General features: G+C 42.7%; 1 protein-coding gene across 3 annotated transcripts; it reads right to left on the bottom strand.

The window, feature by feature from the left end:
* Positions 1-96: 96 nt before the first annotated feature.
* TBC1D9B (TBC1 domain family member 9B) lies at positions 97-21951 on the bottom strand. Of its 3 annotated transcripts, none has more exons than XM_014886960.2 (22): positions 21792-21951; positions 19423-19533; positions 16466-16584; positions 15237-15465; positions 14340-14598; positions 13485-13692; positions 13140-13352; positions 12825-12986; positions 12114-12264; positions 11556-11770; positions 10686-10803; positions 9798-10083; positions 9021-9150; positions 7745-7843; positions 6980-7048; positions 5960-6200; positions 5605-5670; positions 5385-5456; positions 4933-4983; positions 3836-3883; positions 3282-3388; positions 97-2512 (listed from the first exon to the last, which is right to left on the bottom strand). In XM_014886960.2, exons 1-22 carry the CDS (start codon positions 21907-21909, stop codon positions 1820-1822), a joined length of 3765 nt encoding a protein of 1254 aa, XP_014742446.1. In that variant the 5' UTR covers positions 21910-21951; the 3' UTR covers positions 97-1819. The 3 variants fall into 3 exon arrangements, with proteins under 3 accessions (XP_014742446.1, XP_088029740.1, XP_014742447.1); XM_088173614.1 differs by having other exon boundaries at positions 4933-4965; XM_014886961.2 differs by lacking the exon at positions 4933-4983.
* Between the last annotated feature and the right edge of the window lie 821 nt (positions 21952-22772).

The following is a 22772-nucleotide window of genomic DNA, read 5'->3' as shown; positions in this document are numbered from 1 at the left end:
CCACAGTTTTGGTGACGCATTCTTTCAGATATCTCGGTAAAGAACCAGAAATATTCCATGAGCTCAGAATGAAATAAAAGACAGTCAAATAGCCTATAGGATTCAGATTCATTTATTGAATACATGACAGGTAAGACAGACGGTGTAAAATCACATGTATTATTTGTACTTTAAAAAAATTACAATAAATTACTGAATAATTAGTAAAAGCAGTTTTACTAATGGCTGCTCTCCAGTGATACAGGACAGAGGAGGCAGAGAAATAAGAAGTATGCACCAGCTGTGAATACAGACCAAAAATGTCACGAGGATGAATTAACACTGAGTAGCACACCACGTAGTGTTAAATGGGAACATCCACATGTGTCCTTCCTACCTTTAGATCCCAAGTGCCAGCCAAAAGCTGGATCAAACCTTGCCTTCAGTGCAGGGTCTGCTCTGCCCGAGCAGCAGTGTCTCTCGCCCTGCCCCTGCAAGGCCACTGCCACTGCTGAGATGAGTTTATCTGTAGTAACAGCATTACTTCTCCTCCCCTGGAGAAAACACCCTGCTACCAGAAGGGCAACTCATAGTTTCCTCTGGTTTTAATTGATTTAAAAGACCATTCACTCAGTCTCCCAGTTATTTTGTCTCTAACTGGAATGAGTTCTGGTATTGAGGTTTCCCATAGAGGGCTGATGGCAGAGCCACACTGCTCTGAATTCTTCCCCTTTAGGAACAAATGCCCTTGGATGTGCAGTAGTTTCTAAGAGCATGTCCATTGCTGAACTCTCAAGAAAGGACACTGAGCAACAGCAGGTGGCACAGTGCTCCTGCACAACTTCATGCCCCAAGTATTTGTGAGGGCAGACTGATTCTTAGGGGTCCTCCTAAAAACTGGACCCATCACTAGCTAGGATAAACAGGGAATCAGCACTAAATAGTGAATATACCGACAGGGAAAGTCCAGCAAACCAATGTGCCAGTGCCCTGGAATGCTGAGGCTGATTCACAGACTTCTATTTTAGGAACTTATTCCCCCATTATAACCATCATGGGCCTACTGATTGACTCAGTATCACTTCTGCACTGAAGTCAAGGAGCTTGTGGCTTCCCAGACAAACTGAAACCAATGGCTTTCATAGAAACAGAAAAGCAAATGCTAGAAAATCAGGTCTGCCTGAAAATTCCTGAATTCTGAAGGAGAAAGTAAGTGATCGTACACTATGAAAATGCCAAATCACATGTGAAAGAAACCTTCAGGTCTGAGTAATGTCTGTGTTGAGATCTTAGGGGGCTGGGAGCAGTGGGGCACATTTGCTTTATAGCTGCTGAGTCACAGAACAGCTTACAAGAACGTACAAGATTATTTATAGGTCAGAGTCCTACAGCACTTGACTACATTGCATTAGCTCTCAGACTGGCAGCCAGAGGTGAGCATGGTTTCAAGCCAGGCTGCATCTGCTGTGCAAGTTACCCAGGAACCTACAGCAAAGAAGGGCAGGCAGGGAGCAGTTACTGTCTGGAATAAACTTCATTGAACTAAAAGATAGCAAAAGGCAGACATGCATAATTTATGGTGGTAATTCTATATGTCAGGGGCTATTAGGTTCTAATGGCTCTCAAGAATGTAAATCTAATTCTCTCAGCAGAGTAGCCAAAGAAACACCTACACAGTCACTGCCAGGAGCCCCTTATCAATTGGATTCTATTGTAATTGTGTAGTTACTGGTCTCTGAATAAACAAAAAAAACCCAAACAGAAAATACCAAACCATCCTGCCATCTGCCACACTATCCTCCTGTTTCATCTCCCAAAGACCACTCCTGCTTTCTTGAGTTCACCCTGACACAGAGGAAAGTTCATAGTCACTGGATGAACTGAACTGCCTCTCTACCTTTTTCTGATCCTTTATCTTTTGGAGAATGTTGACTTTTTTCTCAAAGTAATTTACAAGGGCTGTTTCTGTCAGCATGGAGGCCAAGATCTGCTCGAAGGAGATGGACCAGTCAGTGTCAATGGTGCTGCCGTATCTGGCAGCTGCACTGCTGCCCTCACAGCCCACCAGCACCGTGTCGTCTGCGATGTCTTCGCACTGCAGGGAGCCTGTGCTGACCATGGAGTAGGAAGACATGGACATATCATCTTTGGTTTCATCATCTGATAGCAGCTGTAAAGGAGAGCTTTGTCCTTCCCCTGACCCATCTCCTAGAGTTTGGTTTTCCTGCTGTGTTTTTTCAGGCTGAGCATCAGTGGTGGCTTTGTCCTCATGGTCAGCTTGGGGTTGCTGTTCCACTGCTGAATTCTGACTCTGTTCAGATGTTGGTGACTCCTCTTCACTCACAGGATCTTGGGTATTGTTTGCTTTGCAGTCCTCAGACTTCCTTGTGGGCCTGTTGGAGAATTTTTTTCCAACTTCCCCAATCCGCAGAAGCAGACTGGCCACAGTGGCGATGGCATGGTACAGCTCCTGCTCCACGGGGTCCTCACTGAACATGTTGTAAAGGGTCTTGCACAATTCTATGAACTGTTCCTTTAAAAGACAAAGACCAAATAATCATGTATCAGGCTGAAAAATGTTGTCAGTGGCAGATGAAGCAACAGGCACCATCTCAAATGACTCACTGCTTATTTGCCTCTCCACCAAGTGGCAACTTACTGCACTGATTCAGAACAGTCTGACACAGACAAACTCCCCCTCTCTGTTGTGGCTGAATTGAGACACAGCTGGAAATTTAACAGTGGTGGGTTTTCTGCTGACAGATGGAACAGAGTAGTCACATATTCACTAATGCTAAGAAAACCTGAAGTTTTACTTCTATTCTGCTACTTTTCTGGGTCAGCTTCTAAGCATTTCTGAACTGGTTTAAGTAGCACTCATCAAGGAAATTAGACAGTCATCTGACTCTCTCTTCTGTAAACACATTCTTCATTCTCCACCAAGCAGCTGTAACTCAAAGCAATGTAAAACCAAAGAAGCTGAACAAGCTTCTGTGACTGATGGCATATTTGAAACATCCTGCTCTGGAGGGAAAATAGAGTGCAGTTCTTATAGGAAAAACTGGTCTGTGAGGCAGAGTGAATCCATTACATTTGATTCGTTGATACAAAGCAGTTTGTCTATATCCACTGCAGAATTCAACAGAAATGTGTGGAATTAGAGGTTCTAAAGCTCACCAGAGCAGAACAGCAGGGAAAGATATGGGCAAGGACTGCACATACTGGCACAATGGCTGCACATACTGCAGAATTCCACTAACCTGCCAATAATCCAAATGGAAACCTTCATACTCCTTTCTTACCTGGCTCATTTTGGGGAGATCTTTAATGGTTTCTTTCTTGTTCTCTTTTTCCTTGGCCCACATTCTTAGGTAGTATCTGTAGTCCTGTGGACTGGTACCTTTCTCCTCTGCAAGGCAAGAACAAGCCACTAGTCAGGTGGTTTATGGTTTCAGACTTAAAAAGTGAACGCTGAGCCAACAAAAATCAGGCTTGAAGGAGGTGTTATTGACAGCCCAGAAAAGCATCTACCAGGAAGGCTGCATTGTTTTCTGCTGGTTTATCTGATGCAGCTCAGTAGAGCAAAACATTTAACAGTGTTGCATCAGCTTGATTTATCACAGAAGAACTCTGTGAGTTGACAACTTACCCAACATGATTTACAAATGCTGTGATCTTGGTATGTAAAAGAGCTGGAGCAGTAGGACATAAGGGATGCTTATTTCCCAGCTCACCTCCTGCTTTACCTGTCCACAAGGAACACTTTGCAAGGTCTCTCTGATCAGCATGAGACAATGAACAGGTCACAATATGAGAGAGAGGAGATCAGAATGTGGTCTACTGATGATGAAATTACCTTTGTCTGGACCATTCTCATTTCTCCTTCCTTTATCTTCTTGGGTTTCTACAGAGTGATGGAATTATAAAATAATTAATAGCTGATTTTCAGTAATACAATACAAAAAGACCTTACGACAACTCAATATACAAATTTAAATTATATAAGAGTACATTTAATAGGAGCTAGATCTCATGCTCCCATATCATGGTTACATGAGTGAACAGAACAGGATGGAAGCACGAGGCTGATGGGATGAGCTGGATAATGAGCAACACTCAAAAAGTGGGTTGAAGAGCTGAGGTACAGGGCAGAGGTCTCAAAAAAAGCGTGAAAACACAGATATGAAAGACAGAAAAGCAGTGTGATGGCTTAAAGACAAGGATGTTCAGTCGTCCAAAGCAAGATAATGAATGGAAAAAACCCAAACCACTACTGAGCACACATGTGACTAATGCCTACTCCTCATTATTCACTGCCTGAACTGACATTTTGGGAGCAATTTGCAGTCTAACTTCATGAACTTTACTTCTGGTCCCCTACATTGTCATTAGAGCAAATAGGAAGTCTAGGTTCAACTCTGACTGTTAAATCAGCCACCTAGCATCAAACTGCACAATTACCTCTTGCAGTTACTCAGATTTTTTTGGACATCATTACATTTTGATAAATGGTTAGCATGACTGACATACTCTGACCTCCCAAATGTATTTTAAGAAATGCAGTAAACTAGTCTACCAACAGTTTGGCAATTCAGTGACATGCATCCTAATTCCTTTAAACTGGAAGACTGTGGAGTAGGCATCACCTACCCAGGCCAGCAAGCCTAGCACCCCCCACTCTGTTCTGAGCATCATTTTGACCACCAGTTTCTAGGATGAGATAAATTCCACTGAAAGAAGCCAGACAAAACCTATTTTGACCAAGGCTGAAACTCAATAGGTGGAATATACTGAAAGACATTTAATTACTTATAGCACTTTATTAATAGTGAGAGTGTCATGAGCGAGGAGCAGCAGCAATAATTTCAGAGTATTTACATCAGCTCACTGGGCTGGCAGGTGGTATTAACACCACAGCCATGCTCAATGCATGCACATAATCCATGGACTGACCTTGAGACTCACAGTGCAGGCAGATATCCAGCTCTGAGACAAAAGGAGATACTTGAGCAGCAGAAAAGGGGGTTGAGGGGACAATATCCCAGATAAAACAGAAGAAAAGGTCAGACATAGGCAGACACAAAGAAGGAAACAAAAACAAGAAGAGAGACAATGACTTGCATGAAAAACCTAAATCATGTTGGGAGACGGGCTGGTGAAAGCACACAGCTCCTCCTCAGCAGTCTGTGCCCATGCTTCAGAGCATGCAGTATCCTGCATGGAATGGGCACCGAGGAGTTTTAGCTCCAAACTTCTTCCCCATCATGCAACAAAGACAGTGAACTCAAACACACTGGCAATCCTAACACTGCCAGCACGAGATTATGCCTTGCACAAAATCACTGTTCAGATCTATGCTGCAACTCCTGCCTAACTGAGAGGTAAAGGCAGCAGTGTTGCATTACCTTCTGTTGTCACATCCTCTGTGAAATAACTTGTAGCCTCCAAAGCAGACTCTGTCTCCTCTGGATTCAGAGCTGTATTCACAGAGAAGCAAATGTTAAAATCTCTAATTGAACAGCAGTATGACCCACTTCATTAGCAAAACTCCTGAGGCACCCCATGTCAATTGATGTCAGAGCAGCCTGTGTTCAATAGCAGCAGTGCACAGAAGCAGTCACTCACCAGGAGGCAGGTGCAGTTTGTAGAGTACTTTGAGTTTTTCAGTGAGGTCACCATGGTACATCCCACCTGGAAAGAAAAAAAAAGGTTAAGAAAAAAAGCACTTAAATGATAAAGAATCACCCTCTGTTCAGAGGTTCAAGCCAGAATGAATTCCCATACAATGACTGCTCAAAGTCCCGTGCAGAATCAATAATGAAATCCACACCAAACAGGCGTATTTTGTCCAGCTTGAGGCTTCCTGCCACCCTCCCCTCTAATGACAGTGAACACACCACTATCTCCTTTTAGTTCTCTTTTTGGAAAAGGACAGACACATTTTTTGCAGCATTCCATTTTCTCCAAAACCACCACTTACTCATTCCTGTCACGAACTCCTTGAAGTTGATGAGAGAATCCCTGTTCTCGTCCAGGAGGCGGAAGAGCCGTGCTGCCAGCACAGGGGTGTGTGCCCCGCAGGCCCAGGGTGTGAGGCTGATGAAGAGCTCTGTGAACTGCTCCACGTCGATGCGGTACTGCTCCAGGTAGGGCAGGCTCTGGTCCCGGCGGGCAGCGGCCGCACGGTTGTTCCCCCAGTAACAGCTCATCAGGTACTTGGCCTTGGCAGGGAAAGGATTAACAGGGCAGATTATGTTGCTCCACAGGAGTGGAGACTGTCACAGATCAACAACAGCATTGAGGAAGCAAAGAAGAGACGTTTCAGGAAACACATTATCTGCCTTGTGATTCCGAGTGTTACTTCACTACAAAATAATATGAAATGAAGGAAGAGACACAGATTTCAGGAAAAACACAAGGAATTATTTAAAGTGAAAAATACAAAACATGATTTCAGATTTTAACAAAATGTCACTCAGGCTTTATGGCAAAGGTTTATATGCAGGTTTTAGAACTAACTAACTCTCTTTCTGAGTCTACAACAGAGCACAACCAACTTTGGTAAATGCAGTTGGGTAATACCATTCTTAAAAAAATATGTATGCTGACAAATAGAGGCAAAGCCCTTAAGTAATCTTGTTACAATTACAGATGAGGTCAATGGGAAACTTGAGAATAAAAACTGAGGTACAGTCAATCCTAGCTCCCCATACTCAGGGTTATGTTACATTCTTTTCCATTAACTCTACAGTTTCTTTCTGAGTATCATTCAAATACTGTGAATATGGTTCAGCCATCTTTGGGGGGGAAAATGAAAAATAATTAATCAGATAGTAACAGGGCCAGTCCTACTGGCACCATGTGTAACAGAACGCCACATCAATTTCTGATAGGTCACATTGAGAACTAAAGCAAAGTCATTGCTTCCCTTTCAACTTACTTGGTTATTTGTACTGTGTGTGACAACATTTCTTCCTCACTCTCAAGGAAGGCTTCTTACCTTGAACACTACATACAGCTCTTCTAGTTCTTCCATAGAAAAACCAATGTCACCAGACACAGCTCGGACCTGCAGTTACAGATGAAACACAGTGAACAATTTATTTCAAAAGCGGAAAAATACAACTCACTGAAAAATCTGTGTGACACAGAAGAGAAGAAAACAAGTGCCAAGGAGATATCACACAGAATGGGAAGAAAAACATCACCATTCTAATACCCCTGGAAACCAATCAGGAAGGCAGTTTGCAGTCAAGCAGAAACTGCTGACATTTTCAGTAGTTTACTGTTCTTATTTCCTGTTTGTGCAGACCTGGCTGAGCATATTGTGTCACTCCTCCCTCTTGCTTTTATCATCAGATATTTGACTTGGATACATTAAAGAACAAAGTGAAATAACACCGTGATGAGATTCTCCACCTAGGACACGGGAGATATTGGCAATAAATATAGACACTCCCCTTTGGCCATGAACCCTTCACTAAAACTCCCTAATGCACTCTATAAATGGCAGTAAAATAATTATCTGCTAGCCAGCTTGTCTCAGATTCCAAGCAAGCAGTTAAACAGACAGCACTAGGCATGGGAAGCTATGTCAAAGCCTACAGGTACTTTTTATCTCCCTCCATGCCAAACATCTCATTCAATCATTCTCTCAGTCATTTAAAACTTGGTCTGCTACAGCACGAAGTTTCTCAATGCTCACAGCAGAACACTTCCCATGAATGTGCCATTTGGTAGCTCATTCAATCTGGGAGTCACATACCACACTCTTCTTGGCTGTATCCTCCAGAGACTGGATCACTTTCAGCCTTTGTTTGAAACGCATTTGTTCAATGTCATCTGCCTTCAGATTGCCAAATTTCTACAAGAAAGGAAGCAAATCAGGTCAACATCATCTCCTGAAGAGATAACAACCCATCTTCAATTACACATTCTTTAACAAGTATACTATCCCCTCAGAGATGACCCAAACCCACTAGAAGCCTTTTATCAGCATCAAGATGAAAAAAAACTTGAGCTCTATTCCCTATTCACTTCTGTCCTGCAAGAGAAGTAATTCAGAGTTCATGAGAAATCCAACATCAGAGGTCTCTATAGAAAAGCTAAAAAAAGATCTGTCAAGACTGACAGAAATACAGGTCCTGTACTGTGGCAGAGATAAGAGAACAGACAGGTTGTCATTCCTTCCAGCCCTGTCATTTTTTCCTCTAGGACCCCAGGAGATTCAGCCAGAAACACCACAGTCAAGAAGCTTTTCTATGGACTAGGTCAGACAAGTAATATGAATTCAGTGACACTCTTTTATAAAAGAAACCAAGAACAAACACAGATGGAAAATGTGAAGAAGCAAACGGAAGACCCAGGAAAATGATAGCTGCCTGACAGTTAACAGCCAGAAGGGGATGGGGTGAAAAACGATATAAGGAGGGAAAGGATCCCATACTTAGCAGAGAATAGCAGAGAACTGTCAACCATTAGTTCTTTCGCCTGTGTTCTTTCCATTGTTCAGAATCAAATTTCTTATGAGTTTGGTCTCAGTATGAATTGTGAGGAACACCTCTATCAGTGCAGAGACATTTTACTGGCACTATTCTGGGGTCACCTTCCTATTACTATAATGTGGCTCACAGAAGAGGACTCCTGTCCATGTGAACTGGGATTCTTCAATGTTTCTGCAGAGTACTTCACAATTTTTACCCTGAATTTCCCTCAGTAACTTCTCAGCACTGACAATCCTCAAATAGAAGCAATAATGGAGACTTTTTTGACAAAGCAGGAAGAAATCTCTAGTCCATAACTTCTTATTTGCAGTCTTCATTTTAGTCCTTCTGACTAAAATGTCAGTCCCTTAGTTGGGCAGACTCCTTGTAATCTGCAACCAGATACTACTCATACCAAGCAGGTGGAACAATGGCTTCATCCTGCACTCCTTAAGCATCTCAATCTATGAACATTGCTCAGATTTTGGCTGCACAAAGTATAAAATGGGATCTTAGCAGAAAAGAAATCTCTTGGGCAAAGCCAAGCCAGAACTTTACCTCATATGAAGTTTTGATGAGTTCAAAGATATCAATTTCAAGTGGGGGGTCATCTCCACTGGTCAACAATGCATGTAGGTGTGGAATAGGGGGAGAGACACTCTGTCTGTTAACTACGTTGTCCAAATATCTGTGGACAAGAATGAGAAAAGATGCAAGATTCCAGGATTAGCGTCCAGAGAAAGAAATAATATCCTATATGCATTACTCTAAACTTCTTTGTATCACTAATCTAAACATGAATTTAATTTTTCCCATCTAGTCTGCAATGCTACCCTCAATGTACCTGGAGTAAAGTTGATTTTCACCCTATTTTGGGGGTATTTACTCTTTCAAAAGTAGGCTTCTAGTCATATGCTGAAGATTCTGCTGCACACAGAAGAGATTCCCATTTCAAACAAGAAATTCTTACATTTACTAGACTTGGGAGGTATCTGCTTGATAATGTTTTAAGTTTTTGAAGGTAACTCCTGCCAGAATCTGTTCTAAATCGTAAAGCAGAACTAACATGTAAACTTCAAATAAACAACCTTTAAGATTCAAATTCAAAATGAGATGCAGGAATTCATTATGCTGCCAAAGAGCTCCAAAAGTATGTGATTCCTCCATAACCAAGCCAACAATTAATTTCAGATGTTGCAGAAAGCAACAACAAACCTCTCTGGAGCACAAGTTTCATCCTAGAATGTTATCTGTGACCTGCTATTAGGTAGAAAGAGATGATGACTAAAAGGGCACTGTTACTATTCTGTTATAAATAAGAACAATGACTGGTACCTGCCCAAAATAGTCATGGCTTCACCTTCATCACAGCACTGTAGCAACTTGTCCATGTTGGCATCAAGTATGGCCAATGACACCTGCAGGATAAACTTGATTCCCTCATAGAAAAAACAGTCAACAATGACCACAGCACTCTCAAAGGGCATAACACTCAGGAAGAGAGTGAGAAACCAGGAAAGGGATATGGTGGAGATCACTCCCAGGTCCTGCATCTTTTCAGACAGCTGTGGAAGATACTCTCGTGTAAGTTCTTCAAAGATGCCTTGGTCCACCAATGCACCTGAAACGGACAAACAAAACAATGGTAGAACTCAAAATGGTGGTGTCATGTACCAAGCTAAGCAATTATTAAACAGAACACTGAGTTCACTAAATTTCATATAAGCCCCTGAACACTGTAACTAAAATTAAGACATTGATTTTTTCCCTGTTATCAGTAAAACCAATTAGACTATTCCTACATTGCAGAGAACACAGACAACACAGAACCTCTCATTCATTTGTGCATTTGCCTTGAATAGAGGGGTGAAGGATTACTTATATCATGATATTTGCACCAGACTATAGTCTTTTATACAAATTATGGGGAAAACTAAAACTCAGTAATGTTCTCCTAGATATTCCTCCTTACTCCTAATGATCCCTCCTGATACCAATTTTTGGTGAGTTCATCTTCCTTGTTACTACAAGGCAGAACCTTGGAGGCCTGCAACGTCTCTTCCTATGTCTCCATCACACCCCTGCCACTTTAAAAGTAACAGAGTTGCGCTTCATAATCTTTAAAACGCATCATGTTTAATTGATTTGAACAACAAAATGTTCCTGGGAGATGCTGGTGCAGCTGCAAACCCACGCTGCAGCAGGAATCTGACAAGGACTCACCCACTACTCTTGTATTGTAGTAATCTGGTAACATCCGCTCGCACAAAGCCACCAGGAGCCAGAAAGCCTCTTCCTCATTGCAGTACAGCAGCAGCACCGAGGTGACAATGTTCATGGCCTAGGAGCCAGCACGGCAAACACACAGGCACAGGAAAAAACATGGGAGTTGTCATGAAAGCTCTGCTATTACAGACCAGCTAAACTTTCAAAGCATGCATACAGCAAACTAAGAGTCACATCTATTTCCAGCTTCTACTGGAAGAGAAGCTTCCAGTATCTCTGACATCTGGTATCCAAATCAATAGATGACCTTAAGCCAATTTTTCTTCCTGTTTTCAGTTCCTCTGTTCGTGAGACAGCAAATAATTTGACGGCCTTTAGTCACTTTCAGTAAACGCTGTGAACAAGAGTAATTTTCAGTCTTCATAAAAATCTTTGTAAGAATTTGGCCGTAAAAGAACAACATAGTGAGAATCTGTAACATCCCAGCAATAGACAAAATGAACCTGAATTTCTACCAAGTTGTTTCACAAACAACCAAACGGCTTCATTTTCAATAGATTGTCCATATGCAACATCACTTATTTGGTTTAATTGCTCCTTTTAATGAAACCAGAAGATGGTTTTGCTGAACTATGGAAAGCTCTGGCAGGAAAACTATTAAAGACTCTGACATTATACCTAACAGCACTGTGAAAAGTCTATTTGAATACTGCATTCAAAGGATATTTAAGAGATGATTCAGCACAACTTCTTTCCTACTACACAGACAGCATGAAGGAAAAGCTTGAAACTGAACAAAGAACTGCAGAAGTCCAAGTCAGTCATGGTCACTGTGTAAGACTACCATGTCTAAGACTTCTTTCCTACCTGACAGTACCCAATCGTTGGATTTCTGAATGCATAAGCAGTTAAGACTCTCCGGAGGGCAGCAATTCCCAATTCGTTTTGGAAGGCAGGATGCTCTGGCATAGAGCGGTGCAGATCTCTCTCAATTTCCTCTGTAGCAAGATTGTACCTTCCCATTGACTTTTCCACAAGATCTGCGTAGTAACCAGGATGAGTCACCATCTCATTCCAAGCCCCTGAAAAGACAAACACTGCTTTACCTCTGACGCTTTGAAACAGATTTTATTCCCAGTTTCAGAGATGGGGAGCCAAGAAGCACTACATGAACTCATGAACTACAAATAGTTGTGAAAATATAGCAAGGAACTCATTGTTAAATCATGTTAGAGTTTAGGTCCCAACACTGAAACACAGACAGAAGAGGCCAAACAGCTACTAGAATAATAAAGAGAGCCACCACAAAGTATCATTCAGATGGAATTAACCTGTCATTAATTTCTTCTGAAATGAGCTACCTTTTCCTTTCAGACGTGCAGAAAGCTTATTCATGCTGTCAAAATATGCAGCACAACATCCTACCTGAGAAAAGGAGCCACAGCTCTCCACGGAGGTTCTCTGGGATTCCTTTCTGTACCAGCTCCCTTGTCTTGGCAGTGCGGTACATACACATCCCTCTCCCATATTCAAAGAAATGAATGTTCCAAGACTCTTCCTTCATCTTCTCCTTTGCCTAGGAACAAATATAGTTATTTCAGGGAATTACTGCATTTTTATGTTTGTAGGACAGGTGATTTCTGGGTATACTCAGGCCTGCACCTCACAGGAAAAATACACTGACATTTAAAACCTCTCTTCTTTTTGCTGAAGAAAAGACTGTATATACTAATCTACCCTGTTCTGAATCACTTATGACCTTGCTTAAAGTCAAGTCCTTACAATTACACCTTGCAAATATCCACACAAATGCAAGTAGAACCATGGATCACAATAATTAACTAGCAAGCAGAGATATAAGTTTCCTGCTTTCTTGCTCTGAAGAGAAGTTTTTCTTCACAGCCATGAATTCACATCCCAGAACACTGGTAACACTCATTTCTCAGCCTCTGGTCAAGTACCTCAGGTATGTCAGTACAAACTGTAAGCTAACAGTCAAGTTACTTCTATGCAGCACTACCACTGTGAAACACACTGCAGTGATAAAACGCATTTCCATTCTAGAGCAGGCCAGTAAGTCAGCAACCTACTGCAAACTATTTGAAGTTAATTATTTTACATAAAAATATCATTTACCCCTTTGGGTCCAGAGAGCTCCTCCGAATTCCTCCTGAAGAGTTTGAGCAGTCCCTGTGAGGCTGTTGGCACTTGCCCAGCACAGAAGCTGACAGGTCGATGGCTGAGAGCAGACGTGGGGCTGACAGCCAGGGGGCTGCTGGAAGGCAGCTCTGGAACCTCCTGGACAAGAGGAAAGAAAATGTCTGAGCTCACACTCCTGCCTCTGCTCATGGCCTAACAGAGACAGCACTGGCTAGTGACAAGGACTGCAAACACACTGTAAGGCACATTGCTCTGAAAACCTGATAAAGTTCCTCTCAGCGATTTCTTTACCTCGCTGCTGGGATCAGCCACATTGCACTTCCATTCCCTGTCGATGCCACAGGGCTTCTTGGATGGTGTTCTCTGCAGGAAGTCAGAGATCCTCTGTACCAAGAAATCCCTGTCTTTCAGATTGGCGAAGAAGAACGTCATTTTACTTTTAGTGCTGATGGACAGAGGGCTGGGCAAGACGCTGGAACTATCTGCTTTCTCAACTATTGTCACCTAGAAGACAAAGACAAGGGCCATTTGGATCTGGCATGTTTTCCATTATCCATAAAGCATAGCACAAAAGACAGAAGGATACAAAAGAGAAGAGAGGCCTGTAGTCTTAACATACAGCTAAGAAATCCCCACCTCCCTGAGAGGAATGATGAGATGACAGGCCTCCTCTGCCCTGCTGGCAAAACAGATGTAATTGTTGGAAACAAACATCTGGCCAGGAATATGCATCTTGTTGAATGGTGTCCACAAGGTACAATCTGTATGTCCATCCAGGCATTCATCCTTGGGCAACCGGAAAGTGGCACGGTAGCACTCATTTTTGGCTCGAGCATCCAGGTCTCTGGGGAAAAGTAAAGGGTAGTATCCTGAAGCTTTCTTACTTGAAAAACCCACTCAAACACTAATGTCAAATGTTCATTCCAATCACAACCTTCAGACTGTGCTGTGTATTCTTAGTACTCCTTTCTCTAACTGAGATGCCACCCCTCCTCTGACTCCTCTTTCAGCCTTCAGACATGCCTCCCTGACAAGGTATGTCCTGCAATACAAGATAAAATATGCAAGTGCATCTGCAAAACTGAAATGTTACATCAGATCCTGAAACTGCAGAGAACAGTCCCGAGTGGGAGGATTTATTACAATAAAAGTCTATTTCTTTTTATAAATCTTTACCTTCAGACAAAGGGGCTGGTGTAATTTTCTTCCTTCACTTTTTATTTTTTTACACATGAATTTCAGCAGTTTCTAGTTGAAAATTCCTTCTCACAGTGCCTAACCATGCATGCGAAAGAAACGAGCGTGTGTGTGAATTCAGCTCCAATTTGGGATGGGGGAGAAGAGAGAACAAGCAGAAGGCTAATGACTGAAGTGATGCAGCCCCTAGAGTAAGAAAACCCCGGTAGCACCTGGGAGCTATAAAAGAATGCAGATTTATTTTTACAATCCTCTATTACCTGTCTTCTTTTCTCACTGCTGGGAACGTAATACCTTTTTAATGCAGAGATGTTCTTAAGAGGTCTCCTGGGCTTTGGGAGAGACTTGTCCTGTAGGAAGCTCTCATTATCCAGGAGCTGCCGCATCGCAATGTTGGCCAACTGCTCCATCAGCTTGAATGTCTCATTGATGTTGAGAAACATGGAAAAGTAGAGTTCACTGTCCCTCGTGCTTACTTTAATGCACTCAGGGAACAGCAGTGTAGCATTTTTTTCTAGCTGGGTTACATCCACCCACTGGATCACCAGCGTAACTGAGAAAAAGAATTTAAAAAATACTATTACTGTAATTGAGGCAAAACAACAACCAAACAGAAATGAAGGTCAAGCAGCCTGCAAGCTCTCAGTGGAGCAGCATTTTTCCCCCCTCTTACACACAGACAGTTCCTTTCGTCACACTTTTACTGGGTTCTCCAAAAATACTTGGAAATAAGCTTTGGGATTAACTAGACTAGAAATAATGTAGTTCCAAAAGGACTATCTTGAATCCAATAAATGCTTTCAACTACAATTACTCAAGGTTTCATTCTTTCTTTCCAGCAAATTAGCTTTGGACTCAGCAGTTCAGGCTTTGTAAGTACTGGGTCCTGGCAAGTGTTCCAGATAAAACTCACCAAGGTAAAAATACTGCTTGGTTCTCTAACCCAGTCTAACTTGTAAAAAGTAATCCAGTTTGAGTAAAACAGATGTACAGCCTGAAAAATGTTTTAAAAAATTACTCAGGCACTCAGTCTAAACAGCACTGAAGTGCCTGTGAGAGCAAAAGCTGATTTACATGCTAAGCCAGACAGTGCAAAAGATTCCTAAAAGGAAAAAAACCTTTCAGCTTAAAAATGAGTTCACACAAAATATCAGCTGTGACAGAAACACAGCTTGTAGGCTTATAACTCACCCTCTTTGCCCAGCAGGAAGGAGTAGAAACAGAGGTGGTTGACAGTGAGGTACAACCAGCCCTGCCTGGGGACTCGTCCCTTCCAATAGCTGCAGGAATAGTAATTGACCAACTTCTCCACCTCGGGCATCCCAAACTGCTTCCTCATCTTCAGTTCAGCCTCTTTGAATTTACCTGGATCCTCTTCACTCTGGGGCTGCTCATTCTTGTTCTCCTCAGCAATAATGCCCTGAAAGGATGTGGGAGGAGAGAGGAGAAACAGAAGTGAAGTTGCCTGCTGACAGAAATAATACACAAAGCACAGGGTCACAGCAGCAATCCAGAAGGCACAAAGGAACAGGACACAGCACTTATCCTATCATGTCAGAAACAGCAAGGATATACAGAAAGGGCAGTCAGATACTGTGGGAACCTGGGATCCACTCCTGAACACATGCCACAAGCACTCATGTTTAATGTATGACTGAGTTTCTCATGGCTGGCCTGGGAACACTTGGAACACCCTGCAGGAGAACTGAAGTCTCTTTTCACTTGCACACATGCTTCTTCAACTGGAAGATCGTCTGCCAGGAAAGGCAGAACTCTGCAGTCTGTCAGATCTTGACTGGCCAGAAGGAAAAACAAATGACCACAATCTCTCTCATCCACAGACACACATGGAAAACACAAAGAATCTCACAGGAGAGCTGAAAAAGATGCAACTTCCTGCATTTCAATAAAAAACTGTATTTGTAAGTTTCTGCTCTGGAGGATTTGTGGGCTGGGAATCTGAAGTGTGTTAATTGCAAAACCAGCAGACACCTGACTCCAAAGTCAGTGGAAATTGGGGTGCAGTTCCTTTACAACCCAGGTGCCTTTCAGACCACTGGCAGGGCAACTACACTGCTTGCAAACTAGCATTCTCTCTCCTCCATTTGTTGCTAGATGAACCCTTGTTAAACCTCCCTGCATCAAAGGCACAATTGGAAACGATTTTAAAGATGTATTATATTTGGATTAGTAGGAACATCCTAAGCAGGCTGTTCCTTGAGATCTACTGCTCTTAACCCTTCCCCTTCAAATACATTTGTTCACTATTTGCTCTGATTGTGACCCGATGCTGATAATGCTGTATGCATTCCACAACACTTCCATACCTATGTATGACCGAAAAGGACAAAAAATTCTTAAAACCATCTTCCTGTTCTTTCTCAGAATCTGGAAGTCCTTCAGGGAAACATGTCACTTACATGTATCTTGCCCTTGACAAAGGTGGTGATATCCTCTTCATTGTCAAAGATGGACAGAGTCTGCAGTAAGTTATTCTCCAGCCATTCCCAATGCTTTGTGATCTCTTTACGAGATGATCCTAATTGAAGGGGAGAAAGATTATGCCAAGAGCAAAGAAAAAAAAATTAGAACAAGGTCTTTTTTCCTCCAAGTTCACAGCAGGAAACTAATAATTACTCAACAGTGACTAGGATAAATCGCACACACCAACTGGGTACATGTCAAGGATATTTTATGTACATTATGTTTCTAATAAAATGTCTCCATAGTCACCAAGGATACTCAGCACATGACCAAGAGATCATCCTGTTTGCCAAAGCACACCAAACACAGCCTTTTTCCCAGACAAAAAACATTCCTATGTTCCTGTCAAGAAGCACTCTTAATTACTAGCATTCTAGAACAAAAATAATGAACTACCAGAAGAACCTTAAAACTGGAACAACTTTCAGAACAACTGCAATTTTTTAACACCTACAAAGAAGTTCCATTTCCCGGGGGCAATGGTCAGCAGGGAGTATATAAATCAAAAGGCAATCAAAATATTTATGTCAAAAAGTTCTCTCCTTTCTTAGATAAAAATTTCTCAGCAAACTTTCCATCCAACAGTTAGTTGTCTTTAACCATACAGTCTACAACAGCTCAAAAACCAATTTAAAGAACTTTTCTTTAAAAAGTTGCCTTAATTTCCATTAATTATATCAAATATTTGTCTTTTCTTCCTCTCTGTTGATAGCTATTACTATATTGTAGACAGCAAAAAAAAAAGCAGAAGAGATTAAAAAAAATCAGTTTTTTTAACAAGATAAAAAACATTGTTAAATGTAGATGAAAATAAATCTTTTAAAATGCAAGTCAAAGACATTTGCAAGTTTCTCTTTGCCATATTCCAGTAAATCTACCTTCTAGTTTCATGTTTATGCAGTGGGATATCTAAAAATGTTAACAGCATGCCTGCCACCACTCAGTTTCTCTATGGGTACATTTTATCACTCTGTGTAGTTAATGATGGAAAAGAAAAATAAATGACACAAACAGTTCTCTGGGAGGCAGCTTCAGCCATGAAATCCTCTTCACACATTTGTAGTTGGACACCAAACCATAAAAACCCAATGCCAGCTAATCTGAGACTAAAACTAGAAGCAAATGAGCTGTCCTGTCTGAAAGGACTGCAGGGATATGAATTTGGATTTGTGTGTATGACCCAATGTGCACGACAACAAAAGTTCGTTCTGTTGCCTCTGTGTATAAAATTTACTTGACATCTACTGCAGCATCTGGCAATGTTTCTAAAGCATAAATGATTTTGAGTAATACAAAATGGGTTATTTTAAGGGCACAGAATTATCAATTATAGGATGCTTTCACTGCGAAAAAAACCCACAGGTTCAGCAACAACAGCAGTGGAATAAAGTCTGTGTCCTGTTTTGCTTCGTGAGCTGCATCTTTTACCAAGTGACAGCAGCCAAATTGCTAAAATAAGCCTGACCTCGCTAACTGACATCTTTGTAAGAACAACATTAGAATGACATACATGAAGGAGCAAAAGTCTGTGATTCCTACAAGGAGGGTTATAAGAGCAAAGTGCTGAAGAGCTGAAGCTGCATGTGTGACTAGATTGCTGCCAACTAGTATTTACACACAATGAACTGTAAATAAAATATTCACATTTTTCAACTAGAGAACAGTATACAGTCTGTAACTTTAAAGGAATGCCAGTACTCTGACAGCAGAATGAGAATCAGAGATTAAAAAAAACCCAAACTATTTTGGATGAAAACAATATATTTACTCCAGTACAATAATTTATCAAACTCCATTTGCATGCTACCCAGCCCATCTCACTTCTACATGCTGCATTGCTTAAAAGTAACTGAGATACAGAGGGTATCAACTATAACACTCCTGAAATTGAACAAAAATAACTTATTGAGTGTCAAGATACCATAAAATTACAGACTTGCACTAAATATTCTCCTTTTTTCTATGCAGTTCCTGACCTGCCATTTTGTTTTCTGTCTTTCTTAATTCTCTGCCTCCACCCTCCTCAAAGGGGAACCTGAGTTTCTGTGAAATACAGCAACATCTAAACCTTTCCTCAGCAGAATTTAAATCGCTCTGCAAGGGAAAATATAGTGTGTTGGTTGCCTAGGGAGAAGGTGGGAAGAGGAAAAACAAGACATCAGTATATGTGGGCCTAGCAAATGTTTCCTTCATGATCAGATTTTATGTCTCCACCACAAAGTGAGAAATGAAACAAAACAAAATTGGTCTAACAAATATGTCTGGAGTTATTTCCTCTTTAGCAAGCATTAGGACCTAAAGCTTTAATCAAAGTTCACCCACAGGCATCAGACAGTTGCATAATATATTCTAAAACAGTAGTTACATTTCTCAAGTAAAAGAGGCCAAGGATCCTTGATGTTAAAAAAATACTATTCTAGTCCATTTTACAGATCTATATACACATCTATTCCAGGTCAGAAATAATAGGAAAAGCATAAACCGGACCAAGAGGTTCCCCAAAGTACCTCTGGTAACTTGAACAATGTTACATGTTCCCCATCTTGTGCCATGCTCCTGGGAAGCAGCAGCACAACACTCATCATCCCACCAAAACAATCATGTGTTAGTCTCTGCACAATCTCACTACAACCTTGCCAATAAAAGGTACATCTAGGAAGAAAGAAAATTCCTAACATCTGCAGAAACAGAAGCTTTTGCAGAGCTTCAAGTTCCTCAATTACAGTTTAAACAACACTGAGTTTTGTAATTTCTGCAATCATCCACTACACCATGGGAAGCTCTTGGAAGTGCCCTGAGCAGTCAAAGGATACTCTTATGTGGGATAACCAGTAATCTGAACCAAAAAGACAAGAGAATAACTCAAATTCAGTCCCCAACAACAGTCACATACCACAGGCCACTGCCCAGTACACTTGAGAGTCCTGAGTCTGGTGCAGAATCCGGTATGGGGCAACTCTGGCACTGGAATCCAAAACCACGTCCAGTGTTCCCACAAGGAGACCTAGGAAGCAAAGAGACAGGAATTACAGCAGTGTAATACCAAAACCAAGAACTGGGTTAAGCAAAAACACAGGATGATCACTGCAGAAAATGATGTTCACATTCCATGAAGAGTTGTGATGGAAGATCTGCAGCGCTTGGTTGAGAAAATGGAGATACACATCCAATCACAGGAGCTAAATTACCTAAAAAACAACTGCAGCCTGTCCCACTGCTAACAAAGTTTAGATGGCAACTAAATGCCTACTAAGCCTCATTATAGCCTCCCACCTTCACAGAAGAGTTTTCTCACAAAAGTGAAATATATTTTCCTCTGTGGGGTTTCTGCTTCTAGCAGTGATTTTTAAGCCTACCAAGGTAAAAGACACAAAGGTTTTCAACACTATTTTTCAGAATCACCAATGCCAAAAGTAGGTAACTTGTCCAAATGGAATCAAGTAGATCTAGAAAAACTGGAGCTCACAGGTTTCAAGGATGTTTCCAGAAGCACTTTGATTAAACAAAGATGTCAGCAACTCAAAATCTGGCAATACAGAAGTAAAAATATTTTCATATGATGTTAAACAAGAAAGGAGACACCTCCAAATGTTGATGGAACAGAATTTGTAAAGCAAATCAATTTACTTCAATGAAGTCTTTATTTCAATTAGATAAAACAGATATCTAAGAAGATTATTTGCTTTGTTATTCTAGACAATGCATTATAAGCATCTTTAATGCAAATTAACTTTGCAACACATTCACGATTAAAAGTTCTCTAGTATTAGAACCTGGAGATGGAGCATGGTTGCTGCTCGGGCTCTGACTCTGTGGAGGGTACAGTTTCAATTCCCAGCCCTCATGGTTTGGGTAAGCCTGTGCAAACTGTACTTACCCATATCTCATTCCTTATCAAGAAACATGCCACTTCCTCTCCTTTATCTCTCTCGACTATTTATGTAGCAATTAACAAATTAAGAATATACCACTGACTGTCCTTGCAGTGAAACATCACCCACAGCAAGCCCATGTGACAAATCTAAACCAAACACGTATGTAACCAGCACAGCAGGATCTGTTTGGGCTCTGGGTTTCTTGTGTAATTTTAGGCAGGATAGGGATTAAAAGTTGATTCTGAATCCTTCCTATGACAATACTGAACGTGTCAAATATTGGCACACAGACCAGTAATGAGATGTTTAATAATTTGAGCCTGACAGCAACTCAAACACCTTTCCAGCTCAGTTAACATCCCACTCTAACTCTGGGATGTCACTGTGCAGCTGCACAGCTCCTTGAGGACACGTGGCTTTCAACCTGCAAGAGCTCTGAAGACTCTCACTGAGCCACGCTAGCTCAGAAAGTAAACATAGCTCAAAGCTTCAACCCATCAGGAGCACATCGGTTTAAATGCTCCCAGAATAGCACCAGGCGTTGTTTCTTTCCAGAAAAAACTGGAAAATTGTAGAATACAAGTACAGGCCTATATGCCAAACTGCACAACTTATGTGACATCAAACAGAGCAGTTAAAATAATTTTGAACACTGTGAAAAGATAAAATATGCTAATGACGTTTATCAGCGGCACCATTTCTGTAATCAGTTTGTCTAAAAGGGCTAATACATGAGAGTCGCTATGTGTAATTGACAAAAGTAAAATTCGCATTTTTGTAATTCACATAATTGAAAGCATTCTGCACATGAATAGGGTTTTTTAAAGTGAGGGGATTTGTTGTTGTTAACATTGTGCTTTGGTGACAGTCATGTTATTTTTGCAGTTTATGTCACAAACACGGCTGTCCCCCCGCCCCCCCACCCAGGGGTGTTTTCCACTGGGCTGCACCCACACAGCTTCACCCCTGGCCCATGTACATCACAACTTCCATACTGCTACTAATTACAAACCACGTCTTATTGTCCTCCTCTACATCTTAAAAAAGCACACACACACACACAAAATATGCAAACAAGCCACCTTATTAATTCAAAGCAACGCTAGCAGGGCTGACATTTTTGACGGGAGAAGAAAGCGGTCTCAGGCACCCCGGCAGCTGTGTGTCCTCCCCGGCAGCAGCTCCCGGGCCTGACCGCTGCCAGCCCCGGCCGGGGGCGGACACGGGCCCCGGGCGGACACCGCGGCCGAGGGGCTCCGGGCTCACACACAGCGAGGAGCCGGGCGGAACGCGCCTCTCTCCCCGCGCCGGGCCCTCCCAGCCCCCGCCCCGCGCTCACGGACCCCGGCCTGGGCCGGAGCCTCCCCGCGGCCCCGCCGCGCCTCACCCGTGAGGCCGCCCCCTTTGCCGTGTCCCCGCCGGCGCTGGAGCAGGAAGAAGGGGTTGGCGCGCTCTGTGACCCACAGCGCGCCGGCCAGCAGCACCTCCTCGGGGCCCAGCCACATCGCGGCGGGGCTGCGGAGCGGAGCGGCCCGCGGGGCTGGGCCGGCCCGGCCGGGGCGGGAGCGGCGCGGGCGGAGCGGCCGGGCCGGGTCACGGGGCCCGCACCGCGCCCGCCGCCACCGCGCCCTCTGGCGGCCCGGCCTCCGCACTGCCTCGGCAGCGCCGTGGCTACGGGTTCGAGCCCCGTGTCCGCCCGGTGTCGCTCCCTGGACTATCCGCGGTGGGCGGCCGGAGGTCACCGCAGAGCTCTGCAAAGCCCCTCTGCCTCCCGGGGGCACACTGTGGCATTGAAAAGACCTGAATTGAACGGCCTGTTGTGTCGGGAAGGGGGGGGGGGTGGGTGGGATATTAAAAAAATATCCACCCCAGAGTGTAGTCAGGCACTGGAACAGCAGGGACATGTCCAGCATTCCTGCCCAGGCTGACGATACTTCCATCCCCCCTCTGGAGAGATGGGAATTAATTTTCCCTTTGTGCTGTGAAGAACATGCACTTACAGCATCTCAGCCTTGTGGGCTCAGGGTCCTTGCATCCCCCCCCGGCACTTGGTTCATTTTGGTCCTCGCCTTGCAGCTTTGGAGCCCACTCAAAGCTTGTGGCCCAGTCCAAGGATCTTCGCAGCACAGAGGACCAGCGGGAGATGTTCCCTCTCATCCCTTGGCTGCAGAGCAGTTTCCCAATAATTCAGTGAACCGCTATTCTTTTTAACCATTACAGAGCCTCCAGGCAAACTCTGAAAGTGTTACAACAGCAGAAAACACTGACATCTGCCATCTCTGTGCTTATTGCCCAGCTCCCAGGAAGATGGGAATGCCATGGCTTTTTTAGGCCATAAATCTCTTAACCCTGGATGATCTATCGTCTT

Source organism: Sturnus vulgaris, chromosome 15, assembly GCF_052056855.1.
Source record: "Sturnus vulgaris isolate bStuVul1 chromosome 15, bStuVul1.hap1, whole genome shotgun sequence".
Lineage (NCBI taxonomy): Eukaryota > Metazoa > Chordata > Aves > Passeriformes > Sturnidae > Sturnus > Sturnus vulgaris.
Note: the sequence above shows the minus strand (reverse complement) of the source record. Positions and strands in the feature narration are given on the sequence as shown.